Below are 18,334 nucleotides of genomic sequence, written 5' to 3'. Positions count from 1 at the left end.
CATCCATATGTACACATTTTTTAAAATAAAAATTCTATCAATGCACAAACAAGTTTGCTCCTTTTTTTTTTTTTCTAAATTCTGTTTTAAATGGGTTATGGTTTGTTTTGGTTTTTTAAGTTCTGGAGTAGCTTGTGACACTTCTTACTGGAGCTACTGATCCTCGGATAATATACAACAGCAAGAACACCAGTTTTGAAGACTGCATAACTCCAGCAATCTCACATTGGTTTTGGCTTTTCCCCATCACTTCAACATTACAGAAGCCCTGATACAAGCCACCTTTCCCAAAGGGTCTCCCTTTAGTCTTGACATCACCTCCACTTCCTAATAAACCTGATTCCATTTTCTTTTATGTCTTGTTTTCCAAGTATTGCTTTTCTCTCCTTTACTTTCCACCTCTGCTCCCAAGTAAGGTGCAAGGAACATTTCAGTGAGTTTTTACAAAATGTGAAGCCCAGCAAGTAGTGCCACCCCAGAGTACTTGCTGGTAAAAAAAAGTACCTCTTGTATTTTTATGTTACAGACCATTACTGAAAACAATGGACTCAAAGGAATTCAAGGTTGCTTGACACCTACAACAAAACACTTTTCAGAGAAGCTATTTCTTAATTAGAACAAGCAATACCTGCTTCCTACAGGCTTCCTCTATATTACTGCTGTTATAAATCCATGAAGACACTTCCATACAATCCTCATTTTGGTTTCCTCTCACATTCCTTAGTTGGCATCTCTTCCCCTTCTCCTTCCTTGAGTAATGCCAGTTACTTCTCATGCTCCCTAATTACTGAGTGAGAGCGAGACAATTTTACCCCTGTTTATAAACTATGCAGCTGCCAAGTGGCTGCTGACAGACTGTAAGGTGGAAGGGGTTGGGGAAAGAAGCCACAGTTTTGCCTTCTACAAAGCAAGATCTTTGTATTTCAAAATGCATTTGCTTCTGCTGGTGACAGAGGAATGCACAGAGACAGTCAGCAACTGCATGAGCTTGTTTCCTGGGAACCAAGGCACAGATAGGCCCCTTGGCATCAGCCAAGATCTTGTCTTTTAACTCTAGCTTTTTTTCTGGCTTCCAATCATAATTCACAAGTTGATTTTATGAACTGCTATATATATTAAAAAAAAAAAAAACAACTCACCGTCTTATTACGCAGTCTAATTATGTCTGAAACAGAGCCAGCTCCACAATATTCCATAACAATCCATAGATCTGTGTTCTTAAAGTAGCTGCCATAGTACTTGACAACATAAGGACTAAATGGAAAAAAAAAGTTAGATAAATAGATTAATTCTTAGAAGAAGAAAAAAAATCAGTTTTTAACTGTTGTTAAAAACTACTGTTTGACACAGCTAAAGAGAAAGTGCAACCAAATACATTTTAAATCTGTAATTAGCTTAACCGAGGTCTTTTACAAGTAAATTAAGATTAATTAACAAAATTATACAAGCACTACTATGTATATAAGTTTCCTGCAATCTTCAAATACAAACACAGTTTTCCCAAACATCAGTCATCTGATAAAAAGCTTTGTTTTTCCCTCCTCTAAGGCCTCCCTTGACTGTTTCTCTTCTTAGAAAGACTGCCTTGTTTTCTTCTCTCCAGAGCAAAATCACATGGAAACTCAACCATGGTTTCCCAGTTTTGCAAGAATGAATTTATTTCAAGCACAGGACTAGACTTTCTTATTAAAGAGAATCTAGTGCTGGTTTGAAGCCTGCTGGCTTTGCAAATACTTTTCATACTGAAGCATCTCATATGAAGTGATAATATTGTCACAAACAGAACGTATTGCTTTGCTACTCATCAGTTTGTCACTTGACACAATACTTCCTTGGAGTCACTTGCAAAAGAAAGGCAGAAACAGAAGTGGTAAACATAAAAAGGATCTTCCTTCATAAGTTATTAGATGGTGTATGTAGGGAAATAAAAGACTGAAGGTTTGGGGTGGGGTTTTTTGCAGGAACTTAAACAAAGAAGGCTACAGTTCGATTGCCACCTATCTCCCACAAAGTCAGGAAGTGAGATACTGAGATTTCAGATAGTGGTTTCAGAACACCTACATTATGGGGTAGAATCAAACACCATTTTGTTTTGGAGCAAGGAACTGTATTTTAGGATCAGCATTTCTGCCAGCAACATTCTTCATATAGACAACTGATATTAGAAGAAGAGAGGGCTGTGATACTATCTTTACAAAAAGACAAGTCAACACTATCAAAAAACTATTTCATTTAAGAGCAACTGTTAGCACTAAATGAATTTGCCTTTTCAGAATGAAAGGTGGGTCAGTCTCCTAATTAGTCCAAATGTCTACCATTTACTAGCATGACACATTGATCTTGCTCCTTATAAATTCATGAAGTGAGGAAGGCTGTATTACTTCTAAAGAAAACCCACTGATTTTTGTGACCATCTCTTACCAGATTTATACTATGCCAGTATTCCCAGCAACAAGTGGGTATTATTATCAATCAGGACAAGATGATCTTTTCAAAACATCAAGTGCTGTGCAATCTCAAAACACTGTTCATATTTGCCTAAAGACTGACACTAATAAATTTCATTTTGAAGAGCCCAAAACTCCATAGACAACAGAAATAGCAAAGTAATTTTTGCATCCTTGCACTAAAGCTTCCTCTTCTACAACATCTGCAATCCTAAGATCTGTGAACAAGTGTAAGGTAACAATCCACCAGCACTTTTACAAGACTGTTTACTTTTTGAAAGGGATTTTCCCATGGAAAAAAGGCATCCAAGAGAATATTCTTCTGGAAGTTAACTGCTAGCCATTCATCTTCTGCTAGAAACATCTTTATCAATCTTCTGAAACAGGTAGACTCAGAATTTCACAAAGCCCAAGACATTTAAAGGAAACAGTAACCTTTGGCCTTAACAGTGCAAGTAAAGTGAAGGAAGCATGGAGAATTCTAAGCAGAGGCCAGTAATTATTCTTTCAACAGTTTCTGTTATGTACACTATTTGTACTTCCTTCAACCCAAAATAAGGAAAGAAGGAGGTCCACAAAGTGGTTCCTTTAATTAAAAAGTCTATGTTGGACAATTTACTTTCCATTAAAAAGTTGGCAGCTGCTTATATTTCAGCTATTTTCACAATTACAAATACATTTTCACATAGACTCTTAGAAAGGGAACAGAACATCACACCTACCTGTCACATTGTTGCATTATAGAGATTTCTTTAATTATTTCTTGAAGATCCGACTCCACAGGGACCTGTTTAATTGCTACAACTTGTCCAGATTCTTTGTGTATTGCTTTAAACACACTACCATAAGACCTAAAATTAAGAGACAATTTTTTTAAAAAAGACAAGGCAAACTGCTCCTGATTTCCATTATGCACAAAAAGTCACAGAAGCCACATGCTCATGCAGAAGTTTGAGCGTTCTTCAGGCTGCAAAAAAAACAGTTCTACCAGGATCTCAGGAAAGACAGAAGAATGCTTTGTCAAGACTGCAGAAATTTTTGTCAAGATTTAGAGTTTTCTAATTCCATTACAGGTGCAAGTACATCTGCTGTGTTAACAACAGACATCAAAAATGCATAAATATATAAGGGAAAGTGTAGAAATCTACTAATGCATGCACTTGCTATAGTAGTAAAACTTGTCTATAGAGGCATTCCTTAGGACATTTACAGTAACTCTCCCTGTAACTTAATATTCCAACATATGCTTTACTTATTGTTTCCCTCTGATCCTATGCCCCTGTAAATAGCTGTACTTACCCTTCACCAAGCTTCTCCAGAACATCAAAGACTTCTTCAGGCTGCTTAGTTAAACTATCTTCACTTAGCTTTTTCAGTTTGCTAAAAGAAAGACAAAAGTTACTTATTTTTGGGGGGGAGAAAGAACTCAAGCAAATTTTCACACAAGCCAGCAGAGAGAATAAATTATTACAAAGAAAAATATATTCCAATGATAACAAAATACTTAATATGTAACAGCAACAAAATAAAGTTATGACAATTTTTGTCATTATCACTTTCCCATTAATGTTAGCTCAATTCAAAGCAGCATGGGACCAATTCACTCTTCAAGCTACTTCCTTTGCTGAAATGGAAACAGACAAGGAATACAGGAAAGTTTACCTTCCCTCAAAAAACAGTCAGCATGCAAACACATGCCCATTACTGCTTAAAGGATGCCACACTGTTCTTTATTTATCAACCAATCCTTCACCCACATGAAGTATTCAGTTTCTAAATTGCACCCCTCATCAGCCAGTGAATGACCTCATTAAAAGCAGAATTCTGAATTCAAGATGATTCTGAGAGCATATGGTAGCACTTCCCAGGTAGCAGCAGAAGACTGAAATTCCAAAAGCTGAGTACTGTAAGAGCTGTTGGGGCAGCTTCTCTTGCATCTTTGCAAATGCACATAGGGACAAGAATGCAACGAAATCTCTAATTACATAACACCACCATATTTGCCCTCAGTTCTCTCGCACACAGTCTCAAATCACTCAAACCCTATGATTTCTTCCAGCACTTTCAACCCCCTTTTACCACCATTTGTTGTCCTCTACAAGCAGTCCTAGCCTTTCCCTGGTATCTAGCATTCCCAGCTATCCAGGCCCGCAGACTCCTGGCAAATCTCAAAACACAGCTTGGCTGCAAGTTTGCACTAGAGCTAACACTGAACACAGCACAGGAAAATACAACCACACACACATTGCAGCAGGGATTGGTGGCTGCAACACGTAAATCCTTCACCGTAAAGTTATAGGGAATTCTGCTGCAAGACTGAAGTAACAAGGTGACTCTACATGACAGCCAAGGGTACTAATAAAGAAGAAAAAGAGCTGAAGAAAATCTGGTGCTGTAGTGTTAAATATAGTCAATGTATTCCATATGCAGGAGGAGGAAAAGGGGAAAAAAAAAAAGGAAACTTTGAAGAACAGCAGATCATGGAGAACTTACGTAAAGTAAGTTATCCCACAACACTTTTTAGAAATAAATAGGGGAAGAAAGGAGGGCATGGACAAAAAGATTGACAAATCTTAATATTGGAAAAACAGCAATCTGAAAAAAAAACCCCTAATATTAGGAGATGCAATTCTGTGATACACAAAATCAATAAAAATTAAAGTGACTGAGTGTTATAGTTTAGAATGAGAGGAAAATTAGGGAAGTGATTTTTTTGTGTAACTAACAATCTTTTAAACTACTGAAAAACTAAACATGCTTTTGTGAAACACACATGTTAAAGATTAAAACCTTACTACCTTCTTTTTGTCCTTCTAATTACTTTTAATAAAATTCTCTTTTGTACCCTTTAAAGTTTTGAGCCTGCTTTGCCTTTCTCCTAATCCTACCTCACAACAGAAAGTGAGTGTATTAGTGATTAGCCAACACCAAACCCCCCACATTCTGTAGTGCATTAGATAAAAAAATCTCGACATTAAAAAAAGTCTTAAATTAGCAAACCAAAACTGTGGTAAGTACCGACATCTACAACACAAAACCACTACACGAAATTAGTGTTTCTGCCTGGTTTCGAACTGAAATCACCACACTGACCAATGAGGGAACTCGTGAGTCAAAAATCCATTTGTAATTGCCAACCATCTAAGTAACAGCAAAGAATTTAAAGTAACTATAAAAGCACACAAGTCATATGGATTGGTGTTAAACAAGGGAAGCGAGACAAGGAGAAGGGACAAGCATGCACACATTTATACATCAAAGAACAATTTCACAGATGTAGCAATTACATGAACACAAAAAGCATCCACAATCAGTAAGGAAAGACGCACTAACTACAATAAAGACCATGCTGTTTGCTACAAACAGTCAAGAAGCTGGAAAGTCTGTCTTTACGGAAAATAAAAATCTTCAAGGCAAAGGAAAGGCACAACTCATCAACATGAAGAAAAACAGCAAAAAAATTCAAATTAAAAAAACTAAATAATATCTGCAAAACTGCCCTACAAGAACAAAACTGTTTTCTTTTTCACTCTGAGTGTGAAACTAGAAAGACACTAGAAAGAAACTAGACACTAGAAAGCAGAAAGACAGAATTTATACCTTGAAGAAAAGCACGTATTTCATTATTGAAAAAGCATATGTTGAGACAAATCAAAGAGGAAAAAATATTTTGCTGGTAGGTATTAAAGTAATAAATCATTCATTTTACTTCTTTGTTCTAAATGTTTTTCCTCTCTGAACAGATTATATGCAGCCTTAAAGACTGCATTCAAGAATAAGTTGTTGCCATCATCTCCTTCTTGCCACCAAAAAACCCCATGTACAGTATGTTTATAATATAAGCAGAGCCCTGAAAAATAAAAAGCTTAACCTTTAGCTGAGTCTCTCAGTCAAGGAGCGGTGTAACAAAAGATGTAGTAAACAGAAACGCAGAGAGACTGAACATTTTAGTAACAACAAGAAAAGAGAAAGCACACAGTATCCCTGACTGGAGATGCCCACAAAGAGAACACTTCCACCTGCTCATTGGAAAAGTAATGCCTGCTAAAATGAGAAAGAAGAAAAAACAAAAAAATCCATACCAAAAGGGTTCCAACAGCACCATTAACACTAAGGCATTGTGAGTGCTTGAGAAGAGTTAGTGAAATAATCACCAACAGCCATAGACTGATCAAAACCAAAGTCATTGTCAAATAACATTATCTGGAGTACTTGAGAAGCAACCAAGATTAAAAAAATAAGCATTCTGTAGTTTTAAAATTATTTTCATATTATCCAACTCTGACAAACATGTTACAAGACCAAATCACACTTAACGCTAAGGTAGCTTAATACAAAACCTATTTCCAGTGAGAAAGGTAAGTGGCCTCAGGAATGTCATCACCAAATACCCGCTCCAAGCACCTCCTGCTCCTTCACAAGCACTGTAACAGTATAGATGCTGGGCCGGGCGTTCGAGTGATAGTGTCAACACCACAGTTCTTTGAACCAACGAAAAATCCTAATGACTCAGACATTCTAATGATTTCTGTTTCTGGATGTTTAAATAGAATATTCAGCTCTTGAACTGCAGAACATCAGGCAATATACCCTGAAGGGCTGCAGTGAAGACAGCATTGACAAAAACTCCGGGAGAAACAAGGAAGAAGGTGGAGACCGGTGTAACTGGCTGCAAAGCACCAAGCAGAATACAAGAAGAGACTAAATATAGGATCTTGTTGCTTCAAAGCAAGCAACAACCTTTGGGCAGAGAAACACATCTAAGACTTCAGCATCAGATTTTAATGGCAGGGGAAAGGGGGCAAAGTGAAGAGGGGGTAGGAGGCAAAAATGAAGAGACAAAGGGCACAAGAACAATAGGAGAGAAAAACAATGTGTCTCGTTCCTCTCTCCCACACTGATCCTCTACTTTCATAACACAAGCATTGAAAACAGAACAAATAAATCAGCAAATCCAGGCACTGCTTTCCTCTGGCCAAAGCATGCAAGTGCCATATGTGTGCGTATATGTATGTATATATATATATATATATCCATAATGAGAAAGTCCAAAGGAGATGCAGAGAAGTACAGTATAAAACCTGGACAGAAATTTGTTCTGGGTTACTTTTTTTCTCTAGAATCTAAATTATCGGGTAGTGATTATGAGCTATTTTAGAGGTCTTCCAGAAGGGAAGCTGCTCCTTAAACCAGAAGGATTAACTAAACTACACTTCTGGGAAAGACCTGTGAAAACGATTTTCTTGTTCCAAGAAAGTTGGACTTTCCACATAACACCTAGTCTCTTAACAAGGAAAATACATCCTAGCAAATAATTATACTTTTATAAATCCAGTTCATACGAGAAAACATTAATTCCTATTCTGACCAGAATCTTATTTGCCATTGAGTACATCAGCAAAACTCTAGAAAAGGAAAACCTAGGAGGCACTCAATCACAGCATAAAGATCAGAAAAACTTGAACTGCAATATGCAAGAGCAATAGATTTCCTCCCCAAAAATGAAAGAAAAAAAGTATGACTACAGTACCCTATAGTCATTATATATAGATTTCACAAAATAAATTGGTGATGTGCTACAGAGGTAGTGATAAAAAAATCCCCAAAAGTTCAAAAATCAAAATAAAGCTGGAATAAAGAATAGAAAGCCATCAATTACTGTCATGAGGTACAAAAAAACTGGACAGCTGCTCCAAGAAACATGAATATATGCGGTTTATTGTGCAGAAGAACTAACACATTGAAACATTTAAAAAGAATGGCTGGGACCAATTATACTGATATATTAAAAGAGAAGGTAGTAGGAGCAATCACTGCAGTCATCTGAAGTAGAGGTGGCACGTGGAAGCCTTGAGACATTTGCTCTGCTTCACAGCACTCACACAAGTAGAAACAAGACTAAGACAGTTTACACCACTGTGCTGTGTACGCACATTTAGCATTCTGCCAATAAAGCCCAAACATTTTTGTCTCACTGTTTTCAGGAGGAACTTGACAATTGCCAATATGTCCGCTGACACAGACTTTAAAAAACACCTTTTTCACAAACAGTTCATATTCTAAGAACAAGTTCTTCGTCTTCCCACAAAACCTGAAAAGTTGTGGTTTTCAGTGAACATTAAACTGAAGTTTAAAGAAAGGACTGGAAAACCTTCATTAACACTTCCCATGCTTGTTAAGCAGCCTTTTATTTGGCAGCAGCATGCAGGAGATGGGCAAGATTAAAACCTATGTACTTGAGAAAATTCTGTCAATAACTCCTTTGTTTTTGCCTTGTATGCAACCTGTATCCTCACATGTGAGCTTGCCAGGGATACAGAAAAACAAAACCATAACAACAAAGGAAAATTACACCACTAAGAGGCAAATTTTGTAACTATTTCAAGAGCACATCTCTTTTCTAGTGAGAGAAAAAACTGTAAAGCACATCTAAAGTACAATGAAAGATTCAAGATGCAAGAAAACACTGGGTCAACTACTGCACTAATTGTTCAGCATAAAATCAGAATATCTACTCTAAATTATTTCTAAAGTTTAAAATATTCTGAAAAGGAGTCTACCTTAAAAGTCTGATGTTACCATTGCAGTGCATTAGTCAAAGGAAAAAAGTGAATTATTTTGACAGCACTTCAATTGAAAAGTCACAGTGGCCTAGAATGCCACTTGGGCAACATCATTGCTGCTTTCTGAAGGGCTGTATTACAGATTTATGCAAAAGGCAATTGCATTGTGTGCTTCTCTACAAGGAAGTGCAGATAAAAGTGCCCTATACCTGTGAGGCAACACTGGGATTCTAGGACATCCATGCAGCTTTTTATTGTACATATGAAATTCCTGCTACCTGTAAATGGGTGTCTTGCACCACAGATATGATGCCAATAGATCCCTCTCAGTAACTGCTCCTGCAAACAACAGGCACCAAAGTAAAGAATTCTAGCGTTCACATCTGTTTTGCCAAGTAAACACAGTCCATTTCACACCACTACTGCATCCAAGGACAGCACCAAAAATTTACCACACAAAAAATAATCTGCATTTCTTCTGGACTTGCAGAAAAAGGGGGTGGCCTAGAATAGTTGAGACTCCAACAATTGGGAAACTGTACAAAACTACCAATAAAAGAGATATTATGCACAGCGATGAAAAATTTTCTTCAAATCATAAGCAATAACCTGAGTTAATATCCTACTGAGTTCAAATTTTTCCTTCCACTAAAGAAACAAATCTGAGTTCTCATCACAAATTTCCAGAAATAAGCTTCAAAACCCATGTGAAATATAAAAACATGCCAGAGTTTAGACATTCCCACATCTAGTTCTTTCTGACCTAATCCAAAGATTTAAACATCTCTTAGTTTCCATTAGGCCAGACACATACCTCCAGCTAGGCAATAAAGCCACAGCAAATGCCACATCTTCCCCAAAACATCTGGCAGGTCATGCTAACTTCAGATTTTGATTTTCAGTCCTCTTATACCACCAGTTCCCAAGGTTTCCACTGCTGCTGGAGACATTGATTACTCCCCAGACATTCCCATTTCTTCTCCTAAATTTTTGCTGGTGCCTGTCCTGCTTCCTTCATTTGAGATTTGCAGCACTGTCAGCCTGAAAGCACAGCATAGGCCTGTCCCTTCTTATTCCACTGCCTGCTAAAACCACCCTAGATAGCAACTACAAACCAATTCTTTTTCAAAGTTTTCCACAGCAGGTACTGTCACTTGATGTGTTATTGGAGAAGTCATCAGATGTTTAAGACTACATTCTTCTCAAGGCTTATCATCCTACAGGAAGCTGCTTTTAAAGATTTTTTTTTTCTAAATGGGGAATGTACAGGTTTCAAAGATTAATGCAAAAACTTATCTAACATCCTTCATCACAAATTTATATTGTGTAGTCCCTAGATTTTTCATTATCAGGAAGCAAAAGTAAAATCAGAGCTCAAAGACAGTATATATAGATGTAAACCATATAACTACATTCTGTACACCACATAGCTACAGTCTCTGTATTGTACGACTATATCTTCTTCCAATTGAAATATATGATTAAACTTAAATGTAACACAAAGCAAAATTATTTTATGCACTAAGAAGTCAAATGATAAATTATTTTTAAAAACGTGCACACTAATAATGACCTGATAGCCTATATATTTGAGAAAATACATCTACTGTGGGAATATTCCTGGGTTTTGCCTCTTCCCACTCCCTGATTTGCAATTGCAACTATGCAACGCCCACCCCCACAAGCATCCAACCCTCCAGCAGCAGAGCACAAGGACACTTTGCAACGTGAAACGAGAACTACTCATGTGTGCTCCTGCCACAGACCTGAAGCATCGAGTGAGAGACCCTCAGGGCAGAGAGAACTCTGCTCGGCGACCAAGTTTCCCTCACTTCACGTTAAAAATGTTGTTAACTCCAGCAGCCCCCAAGGATTCGTCTCCGCCGGGGCATTTACTGGAGGGTGTACTTCGGGGCATCCACCGTACAGAAGACCCTTCCCCAGTGACGGAGCCCTCCGGCCGCTAAGCAAGGCTCAGCGCCGTGCCTGTCCCACTGCCCCTCACAGACCCCGGGACCGAGGCCTCACCCCGGCCGTGCCACCGCTCCCGGGCAGGGAAGGGGCCGCCGAGGAGGGTCCTTACCTCTTGGGCGCTGCCTGCTCCATGCCGTCGCCGCCGCGGCCCCCCAGGGCCGATGACCGAGCCCCGGGCCCCACCGGACCCGCACAGCCCCCGAGCGATCACACTGCCCGTCAACACAGAGCCCACGCTCGCCCACGGCCGCGCTCCGGCTGCCGCCACTACCGCTACCTCCGGCCGCGGCGGGGGCCCGCCCCCCCGCGCCGCTCATTGGCTACGGCCGCGCTACAGCCGGCGCTGATAGGGTGGCGTGGACGTCGCTCAGAGCGGCGGCTGCGAGAAAGCCCCGCCCACCGCGAGACAAGCGGGCGCTGCCGCGCCGGCGGGAGGAGAAGATCATGGAGGCCACGGCGCTGCCGAGCTCCCGGCATGCCCCGCGCGGCTGCGGCCCGCGGGGCTCGCCGGGAGGTGTAGTCCGCCCGCGGAACCCGCCCCGCCGCGGGGCGTCCCTGCGAGCCGGGCCGTGCGAACCGGCACCCCCGCGGCGCCGTTCCGCCCCCGCGCTTCGTCCCCCGGCTCTGGGCGCTGCGCCGCCGGGCAAGGGTAGCCTAGGGCAGCACCGCCGCCTCAGGGCGGCTCTTCCCCCGCGGCCACCCCGTGGCCTCGGGGCAGCGCTGCCGGGCGGCCGAGCGTTTCACCGCCTGTGTGCGCCGGGCGAGGCAGCGGCGCCCGGCCCCTGCTCAGACAGTCCAGGCCTTCGTGGGCAGCCGGCTGCCGAACAGCGCTGAGGTGAAGCTTGCGGTCAGTCACGGCAGGACGGCGGAGCTGCCCGCCGCAGCCGCCTCGGGTGACACGGGAAAGCTCTTGAGGTGAAAAGTGCCGGCGCTTGGCTCTCGGGTGTGCGGTGCCAAGCGCAGCAGTTACCCTGCGAAGCACGGGCAGCTGTCACGTAACTCCTCAAGCAGCAGGTTTCAGGCTCCAGAGCATCGTGTGACAGCTGCAATTTCGCCACCTTACAACTTCGACTTTCTGCTGTTTATGTGCTTGAATCAGATGGATCCAAGTAGATCCAGCCAAGTCAATACAAGAAAAGCTTACGTGCTCAAGCCAACTTCTATATCCTTTCCTGACAGTAGGTTTATTTGCCTAACTAATGGAAGTTCGGGGTAGAAAAACACCTAGGCAAGTTCCGTAAAAACACTGAGATGCCCATGTTCCACTTCAAAGTGATTTTAGATGTACAAGTATTACACTCCCACTTCATAAAAAATCTGCACTCCATACGTAATTTCGTCTCTTTGATGTGCACTAGCAAGGGAATTTAGAATGACTGAAGTCCTACTGTTGTGCAAGTTCTCTACTTTGAGTCAGTCCAACCCAGTTGACTCACTGTAGTCGGGCCAAATGCACAATGGCAATATTGAATGAACCCACAAAACAAATCACACACCACCATATGACCCTTTAGGTTTCTTTGTTTTTCTGAGTCATGGAAAAACTGCAATAGAACATCTTCCTTTGCACAACAGATTAATGCACAGCTCTTCCAAGCATCATCCCACAAGCCACAGTGGCTTACCAACAGTACTGCCAGATGTGTCCATAGCATAAACAGCAGTTTGTAGGATATGCCAAAAAAAAAAAAAAAAAAAAACCAAAAAACACCAAGGAAAAGGAACTAGCAGATGGCCTGATGCCTGAGATGGAGTATGGTATGAGTGCCTCAGAAAGTGGTGAGGAGGAATCCCACGTCTCATTTTCCAGTTCAAGGACAGGTGAGGTCAGGCAGATAGCAAATACCATGTGGCCAGTGTCCAGCTTTGTTCTACAGGGTATTTAGCTATAGCCACTGACCAATTATTATTTATAGTTCACCAATTTCACCTAATGAAGGGAAGTCTGACATCCCTATTTGGCTTTAATACTCTTGGAATGCAGAGGTTGTCTCCACATCCTTTAACACAAATATTTAAGACAGTATTTTGTCCAGGTTATTTCAGAGGAGGCAGGTTTTGCTCCCACATCTCAAGCCAAAGGTGCCACAGACTACACATTAAAGCAAGGAAAATGATTCTTAGAAATAAAATACAGGTACTGTATTATAGCTGTAACAGCAATACAAAGAAACAGAGCCAAGAAGTGCTCCCTCTCCCCATTCACACATATATTTCATGTTCTGGAAAACTTAAGGTAAACAGTCTAATCCACCACTTTTACCTCTCCCTTAAACAACAGTTGACAAGAACAAAAGATTTTTTTTTCCAAGCAAAAAATAGCACATTTAGAAATTTTCTCATTTCATTTGAAACCATGCCCACTTCAAAAAAATACCCTGACTCCTCAGTAACTGAGGAAGGTGAAGCCGGACTGTCCTCCATCTATGCCACTGAAGAAGGAAAAGGGTGTAAAAACCTCAAGATGTCTGAAAGAGGACAAGTTAGGTAGCCTGGCTATATTACATAATGGGGCAGACAGTGCCAAAAAAAAGTATGGACTAATTCCATGCCTCTCTCACAGAAATTTAAGTTGCATCTTGTACAATTGCCAGAAATCTTTCTAAGTACATCTAAACTGAAAATAAAACATCGGTAGGATAATGTATATACCACAGTATTTTTCAAGATCACTTTATTCATCTCTTATAATTTCTAGCAGTATTTTTAGTCAGTGACATTGGAATAAATAACACTATCTCACCTTTCCCCTGTGACATGAATTTGAGAACCATGCTGTGAAATGTGACACTGATTTGGTATTCATTACAATACAGTACCTAGCCACTGGCAAAGAAGGAACTTTGAAAGGGAAAACAGATTCACTCTGTTCTCCTACCTCATTCAGAGTTCCCAGTTAAGAGAAGTCTAGATGTTCTGGAGGCATGAATATACTATGAGATTTTGTTGTCTAGACAAGATGGAGATGAGGAAGTAGCAGACACTCTGCATGAGTATTCCCATGATTTCTTCCAACAGCAGGACTAACACTAAGAAGGCAGCTGAGTAAGAAAAGGCTTAATATAGCACAATCCTAAAAATGTAGGAGCAAACTAACTGAATTACTCTTTTTCTTCTTAAGTATTTTATCCATTTTACAAATTTATCTGCCTGAATTAGGTCTCCCTTCTCTGCAGAACTGGCATCAACATCAAATACAATTCCTTAGACCAAAGAATGAATGAAGACCATACTTAATTTTTGAGTGCTATAATTATTTCATATTATAATACAGTTTTGTAAACAGATAAAATAATATATATTATAATTGCTTATACTGCAATGAAATCAGGAAACATGATGACATGGACAACTATTAGGTGCTGTATAAACATCCACAAAGGAAGTTCTCAAGCCCCTAAAAATATGAACAAAATAAGTCCTAAGATATCAGTCCTGTCTCAGTTGTATATAGTTTGTAATAACACTAAGAAGAATAAAAATTACTTGAGAAGCTCATGTCTGCATTTCCAACAGGTATTACTTACGTTGGGATTTAAATTACAAATATATACTTCAAAGTCATTCATAAACATCATGCAAATAAATTACCTATGTTATAGCAGGGACCTTATCTCATTCCTTTGATAGCAAATAAAAGCAGCATTTTCTTCAGAAGGTATTCAATAAGGCTCATTTAAACAAAGTTCATTGTAATGAATACATGATGCTACTGTAAAACAGCAGAATTAATAAATAGTGTGTTTTCCAAGAGATACTTGTCATGAACACTCCCCAAAGAAAATACCCCTAGTCCTTCATCATGTCTGTAGTGCTTTTCACAGGCCAGCTCTTTTTCCTATGTGCTTTCTACCCTTTCACCATGGTAGCTCCCATTTCTTTCACACAGACAGGGTCTTCAGTGCTCTTTACCTTGATGCGGAATTATCATCCCACAGTAGCTCCATGCACCTGCTTGGCACACAAAACCAACAAAATCCATATAGACCCCCAAGCACGCCCCCAGCTTGATCCTCCCTAAAACCCTCCACATCACTGGTGTCTCACCATGCCTTGGCCCACTCTGGTATTAGCCCACACAGTCACAAGGATGCTGTGCCTCCATTACATCTGCAGATTAGCTCACAGGAAAAGGTGTTTGGCTCACAGGAGAAGGCTGCAGGCCAGTCCACAGCATGGGCCCAAACCCAGGTAAGGACAGAGTTTCCCTTAATTGTCCTTTGCCCTGGGGTAGACTGCCCCAAAAGCAGGGTATTCTCTCCTCTACCCTTGAGTTTTGTAAAAATAGGAATTTACTATAATTACAGACCTCCAACTTTTCATGAAACATGTTTAAGACTAGTAAGGTAAGTCACAAATTACTGTGAAGGGGAGAAAGGCAGGGGATAGCAGGCAAGCACAAAGATGGAATGAATGCAGAAGCCTGCTTTCCTTGGAATCCAATTCATAAATTCAGTAGATAAATAGTCAACAACAACATGTTTGCATATCTCTCCCTGTGACTGCCTGATAGTGATCTGGTATGCCGAAAGTTAAGGAAAAGGCCTTGAATGAAATACCAGCTTGTTTATACAAAAGATAAGGAAAGCTGACTTCTGCCTGTATTTTCTTCCTACCTATCATGTCTAATGTGAAGTAACCTTGGAGACTTATCTAAGAATTTGTTATATACTTTCCTAACCTTGTCAGTCATAAAACAGTTATACATAAAATATAAAAGAACATCATATTTTCAAGTCTGGAATAAAGTTTATACTTCTCTATAGTCGGTTTTTAAGTAAGTTTAGGAATAAAGAACAAGGCAGAGAGACAGAGGGTCTCCTTTCCTGAACTATTCACAATTTAATAGTTAGTTAATGTCACTAAAAGGAAAATTAATTTTTGCTGGTCCAACAAAAGAAAGAGGCAGAAAATAAAAGTCAGGCAATATCACTGTGGTGTGGTTTTTGCTTTAAATTTGTGTTTGCCCACTATTCTCCTCCCTAATCTCTTCCCCTCCCGAGTTGCCAATCTCCCCAAACCCTTCCCTAACTTCTTCCCTCCAAGTTGTCAATCCTCCCTATCCCTACCCCTTTTTCCAGACTGTTCCTTGTCTATCTTGTAGTATTCGATACCCCATTTGTTACTTTGTATTATCCCCCTCCCCTGCTCTCCCTGACAGGTTTATAGAATGTTAGTCCTGCCCTAGACTCCTCCCCTGCCATGCACTCATTGGTTGGTTGCCCTATACCCCTCCCTCAATAAAGACCTCTGCAGACCCCCTAACTTTTGTCTTGGGGTCCCCGATCATGGACCTAATAAGTCCATCCAGTTCTACCCCAAGTCCCGTGTCGTCGTTTTCTGTTCCTGCGCCGGACCAAGCGATGACTGGGAATAGCAGAGCTCATGGCGGGGGAAAGTCGCGCCCCTGCTGTCGCTGCCCAGCGCGCCACGACAGCACACTGCGACACGATATAAGTACAGCAATATAGAGTCTGCTATCCACACTCAGTCTGTTAAAATCAGCATGATTCACAAAATTCCTACTTAACATTAAAAAGAGCCATAAAAGACCCATAAAATACTAGCTGCACTGCTGCAGTTCCTCTCATTACCTAGTATACATTATTTTGATATCCAAAATATTATTACTGGACCTAAAGCCATTTGTTGATTAGGCTAGGCTTTTACTGTTGACTAATCATTTAGCTCACAGTCTTGGTAACAGGCTATATATAGACTTACCATTTGCTATTTTTCCTATTATAGCACACTATGGTAAAAATAAACCATGGATACAGAGTTGCTATTTACAGCTGACCACAGAAGATATTCTGGTCTGTACTACAGCTGTATTGATTGTGCTCATGGGATCTACAGATTGGCATTAATGTCAAAAAAAATCATTTTGGTTTGTAAAATAATTACTGTTGTTGTGGTAATAGTGAGGGTTACTCTGGATTCTCTTCTGCACAAAAATATTCATTCTCTTTCTGAGAGCAACCATCTGCTCTCCAGTGTGCAAAGAAGTATGCTCACACCCTGGAGAATAAATAACATTTAACTAGCAAGCCTTCATGCCTGCAGTTGGGGTGGAAACTAGTATCAATAACAAAAGAAAGATTGGATCATGATTACTTGATGAAGCAAGTACTTCATGAAAGCAGCTTCAGCTGTGTGAGTACACACAGCCTTATGGCCAAGGCTTCCACCACCATGGTGGTTGGATTTTCTCCTATCTTCCTTTAGCTCCTGAGCTGAGAATTTGAATAATACATGGCAGAAATATTTAGCGAAGATAAGGATTTTTTTTTTTTTTTTACAATTTTTAGGGATAAAGATTTCAAGAGGCTAACAAGACCCATTCTTTCAGATTCAAAGGAGGGAAGTTTCCTTGCCCTTGTGGGCCTTTCACCTAAGTGTTGGAAGAGAAGTATCAATATGTGTGATGCCAAACGACAGAATAAAAAAATAAGGAGAACTCAACAACCTGAAAGCACATAGTGAATACTAAGCACTGCACAAACAATGCCATTTAGTACTTACAGTTTATTCAGTTATGGACTTTTGGGGTTTCTAGTAAAACCCTTCCTATTTATTTCTGAAGTGCATCTCCAGCTTGCTTCATAAATATTAAAAAGCAAATGTTTTTATGAGGAAGAATCACTCATCTAAATGCTTTACAATCCAGAAACCACATTTCAGTTTCTTACTTTTTTCCAACTTTCCTGACCAAAGCATGCCAGAAGATCATAATTCAAGTCCAAATAAGTTACTTGTATAACATGTACAGTCACACTTGGAAAAAAAAATCCAAAACCTAAATACAATTCCAGTCCTAAAACTTCACCAAAAAAATGTTCAGGGACATAACAGCCATTTCATGACTGACTATGAAGTAATGTGTCTGATTACAAGATAAGGATCCATGGAAAAATTGAAAATCTAAACAAAAAAAAAGTTAAAATTTGCACTTACATTCCCATTTTGCACTTAAAAGCAGTGTGAAGCCTTCCCCACAGCAGCCTGTGTGCTAAAGAAAAAACAAAGCAGCAAATAATGAATTTTCACAGAACTGGCTTTGTACGATGCACTCCTCTGAGTCTCCTCTAAGCAGGTATGGTTTGGTTCAATAAGGGAGAGTTTTATGGCATCCTCACCACTACCCAGGATGAGTCCTTAAACTGCTCTCACTACTGAGCAGGGGAACTTTCTGCTGAAAACAAGACTTCGAAGAGACTAAAGTGTACATAGGTAATGCTATAAAATCACAGCAAAACATAGAGGAAATTACTATCTAGAGAGCTAATTAACCCCATTAAATTTGAGAACTAAGCTTTTTCCACTATTCCTTCCTGAAAAATAATTTTC

General features: G+C 40.1%; 1 protein-coding gene across 3 annotated transcripts in view; it reads right to left on the bottom strand.

The window, feature by feature from the left end:
• STK3 (serine/threonine kinase 3) overlaps window positions 1-17,964 on the bottom strand; it is a 133,527-nt gene extending 115,563 nt beyond the window's left edge. The window contains exons 1-4 of one of the 3 annotated variants that reach the window (XM_068184134.1): window positions 17,942-17,964; window positions 3,747-3,827; window positions 3,170-3,298; window positions 1,140-1,254 (exon numbers count right to left, since the gene is read on the bottom strand). In XM_068184134.1, the coding sequence (XP_068040235.1) occupies window positions 1,140-1,254; window positions 3,170-3,298; window positions 3,747-3,827; window positions 17,942-17,949 (333 nt within the window). In that variant the 5' untranslated portion in view covers window positions 17,950-17,964. Of the gene's footprint in view, window positions 1-1,139; window positions 1,255-3,169; window positions 3,299-3,746; window positions 3,828-4,253; window positions 4,400-11,093; window positions 11,271-17,941 lie in introns of those variants that run through there. The other 2 variants (XM_068184125.1, XM_068184120.1) reach the window with 2 other exon arrangements.
• Window positions 17,965-18,334: the final 370 nt, after the last annotated feature.

The sequence above is a fragment of the Anomalospiza imberbis genome, chromosome 1, assembly GCF_031753505.1.
Source record: "Anomalospiza imberbis isolate Cuckoo-Finch-1a 21T00152 chromosome 1, ASM3175350v1, whole genome shotgun sequence".
Taxonomy (NCBI): domain Eukaryota; kingdom Metazoa; phylum Chordata; class Aves; order Passeriformes; family Viduidae; genus Anomalospiza; species Anomalospiza imberbis.
This window is presented reverse-complemented; position numbering and strand designations above follow the sequence as displayed.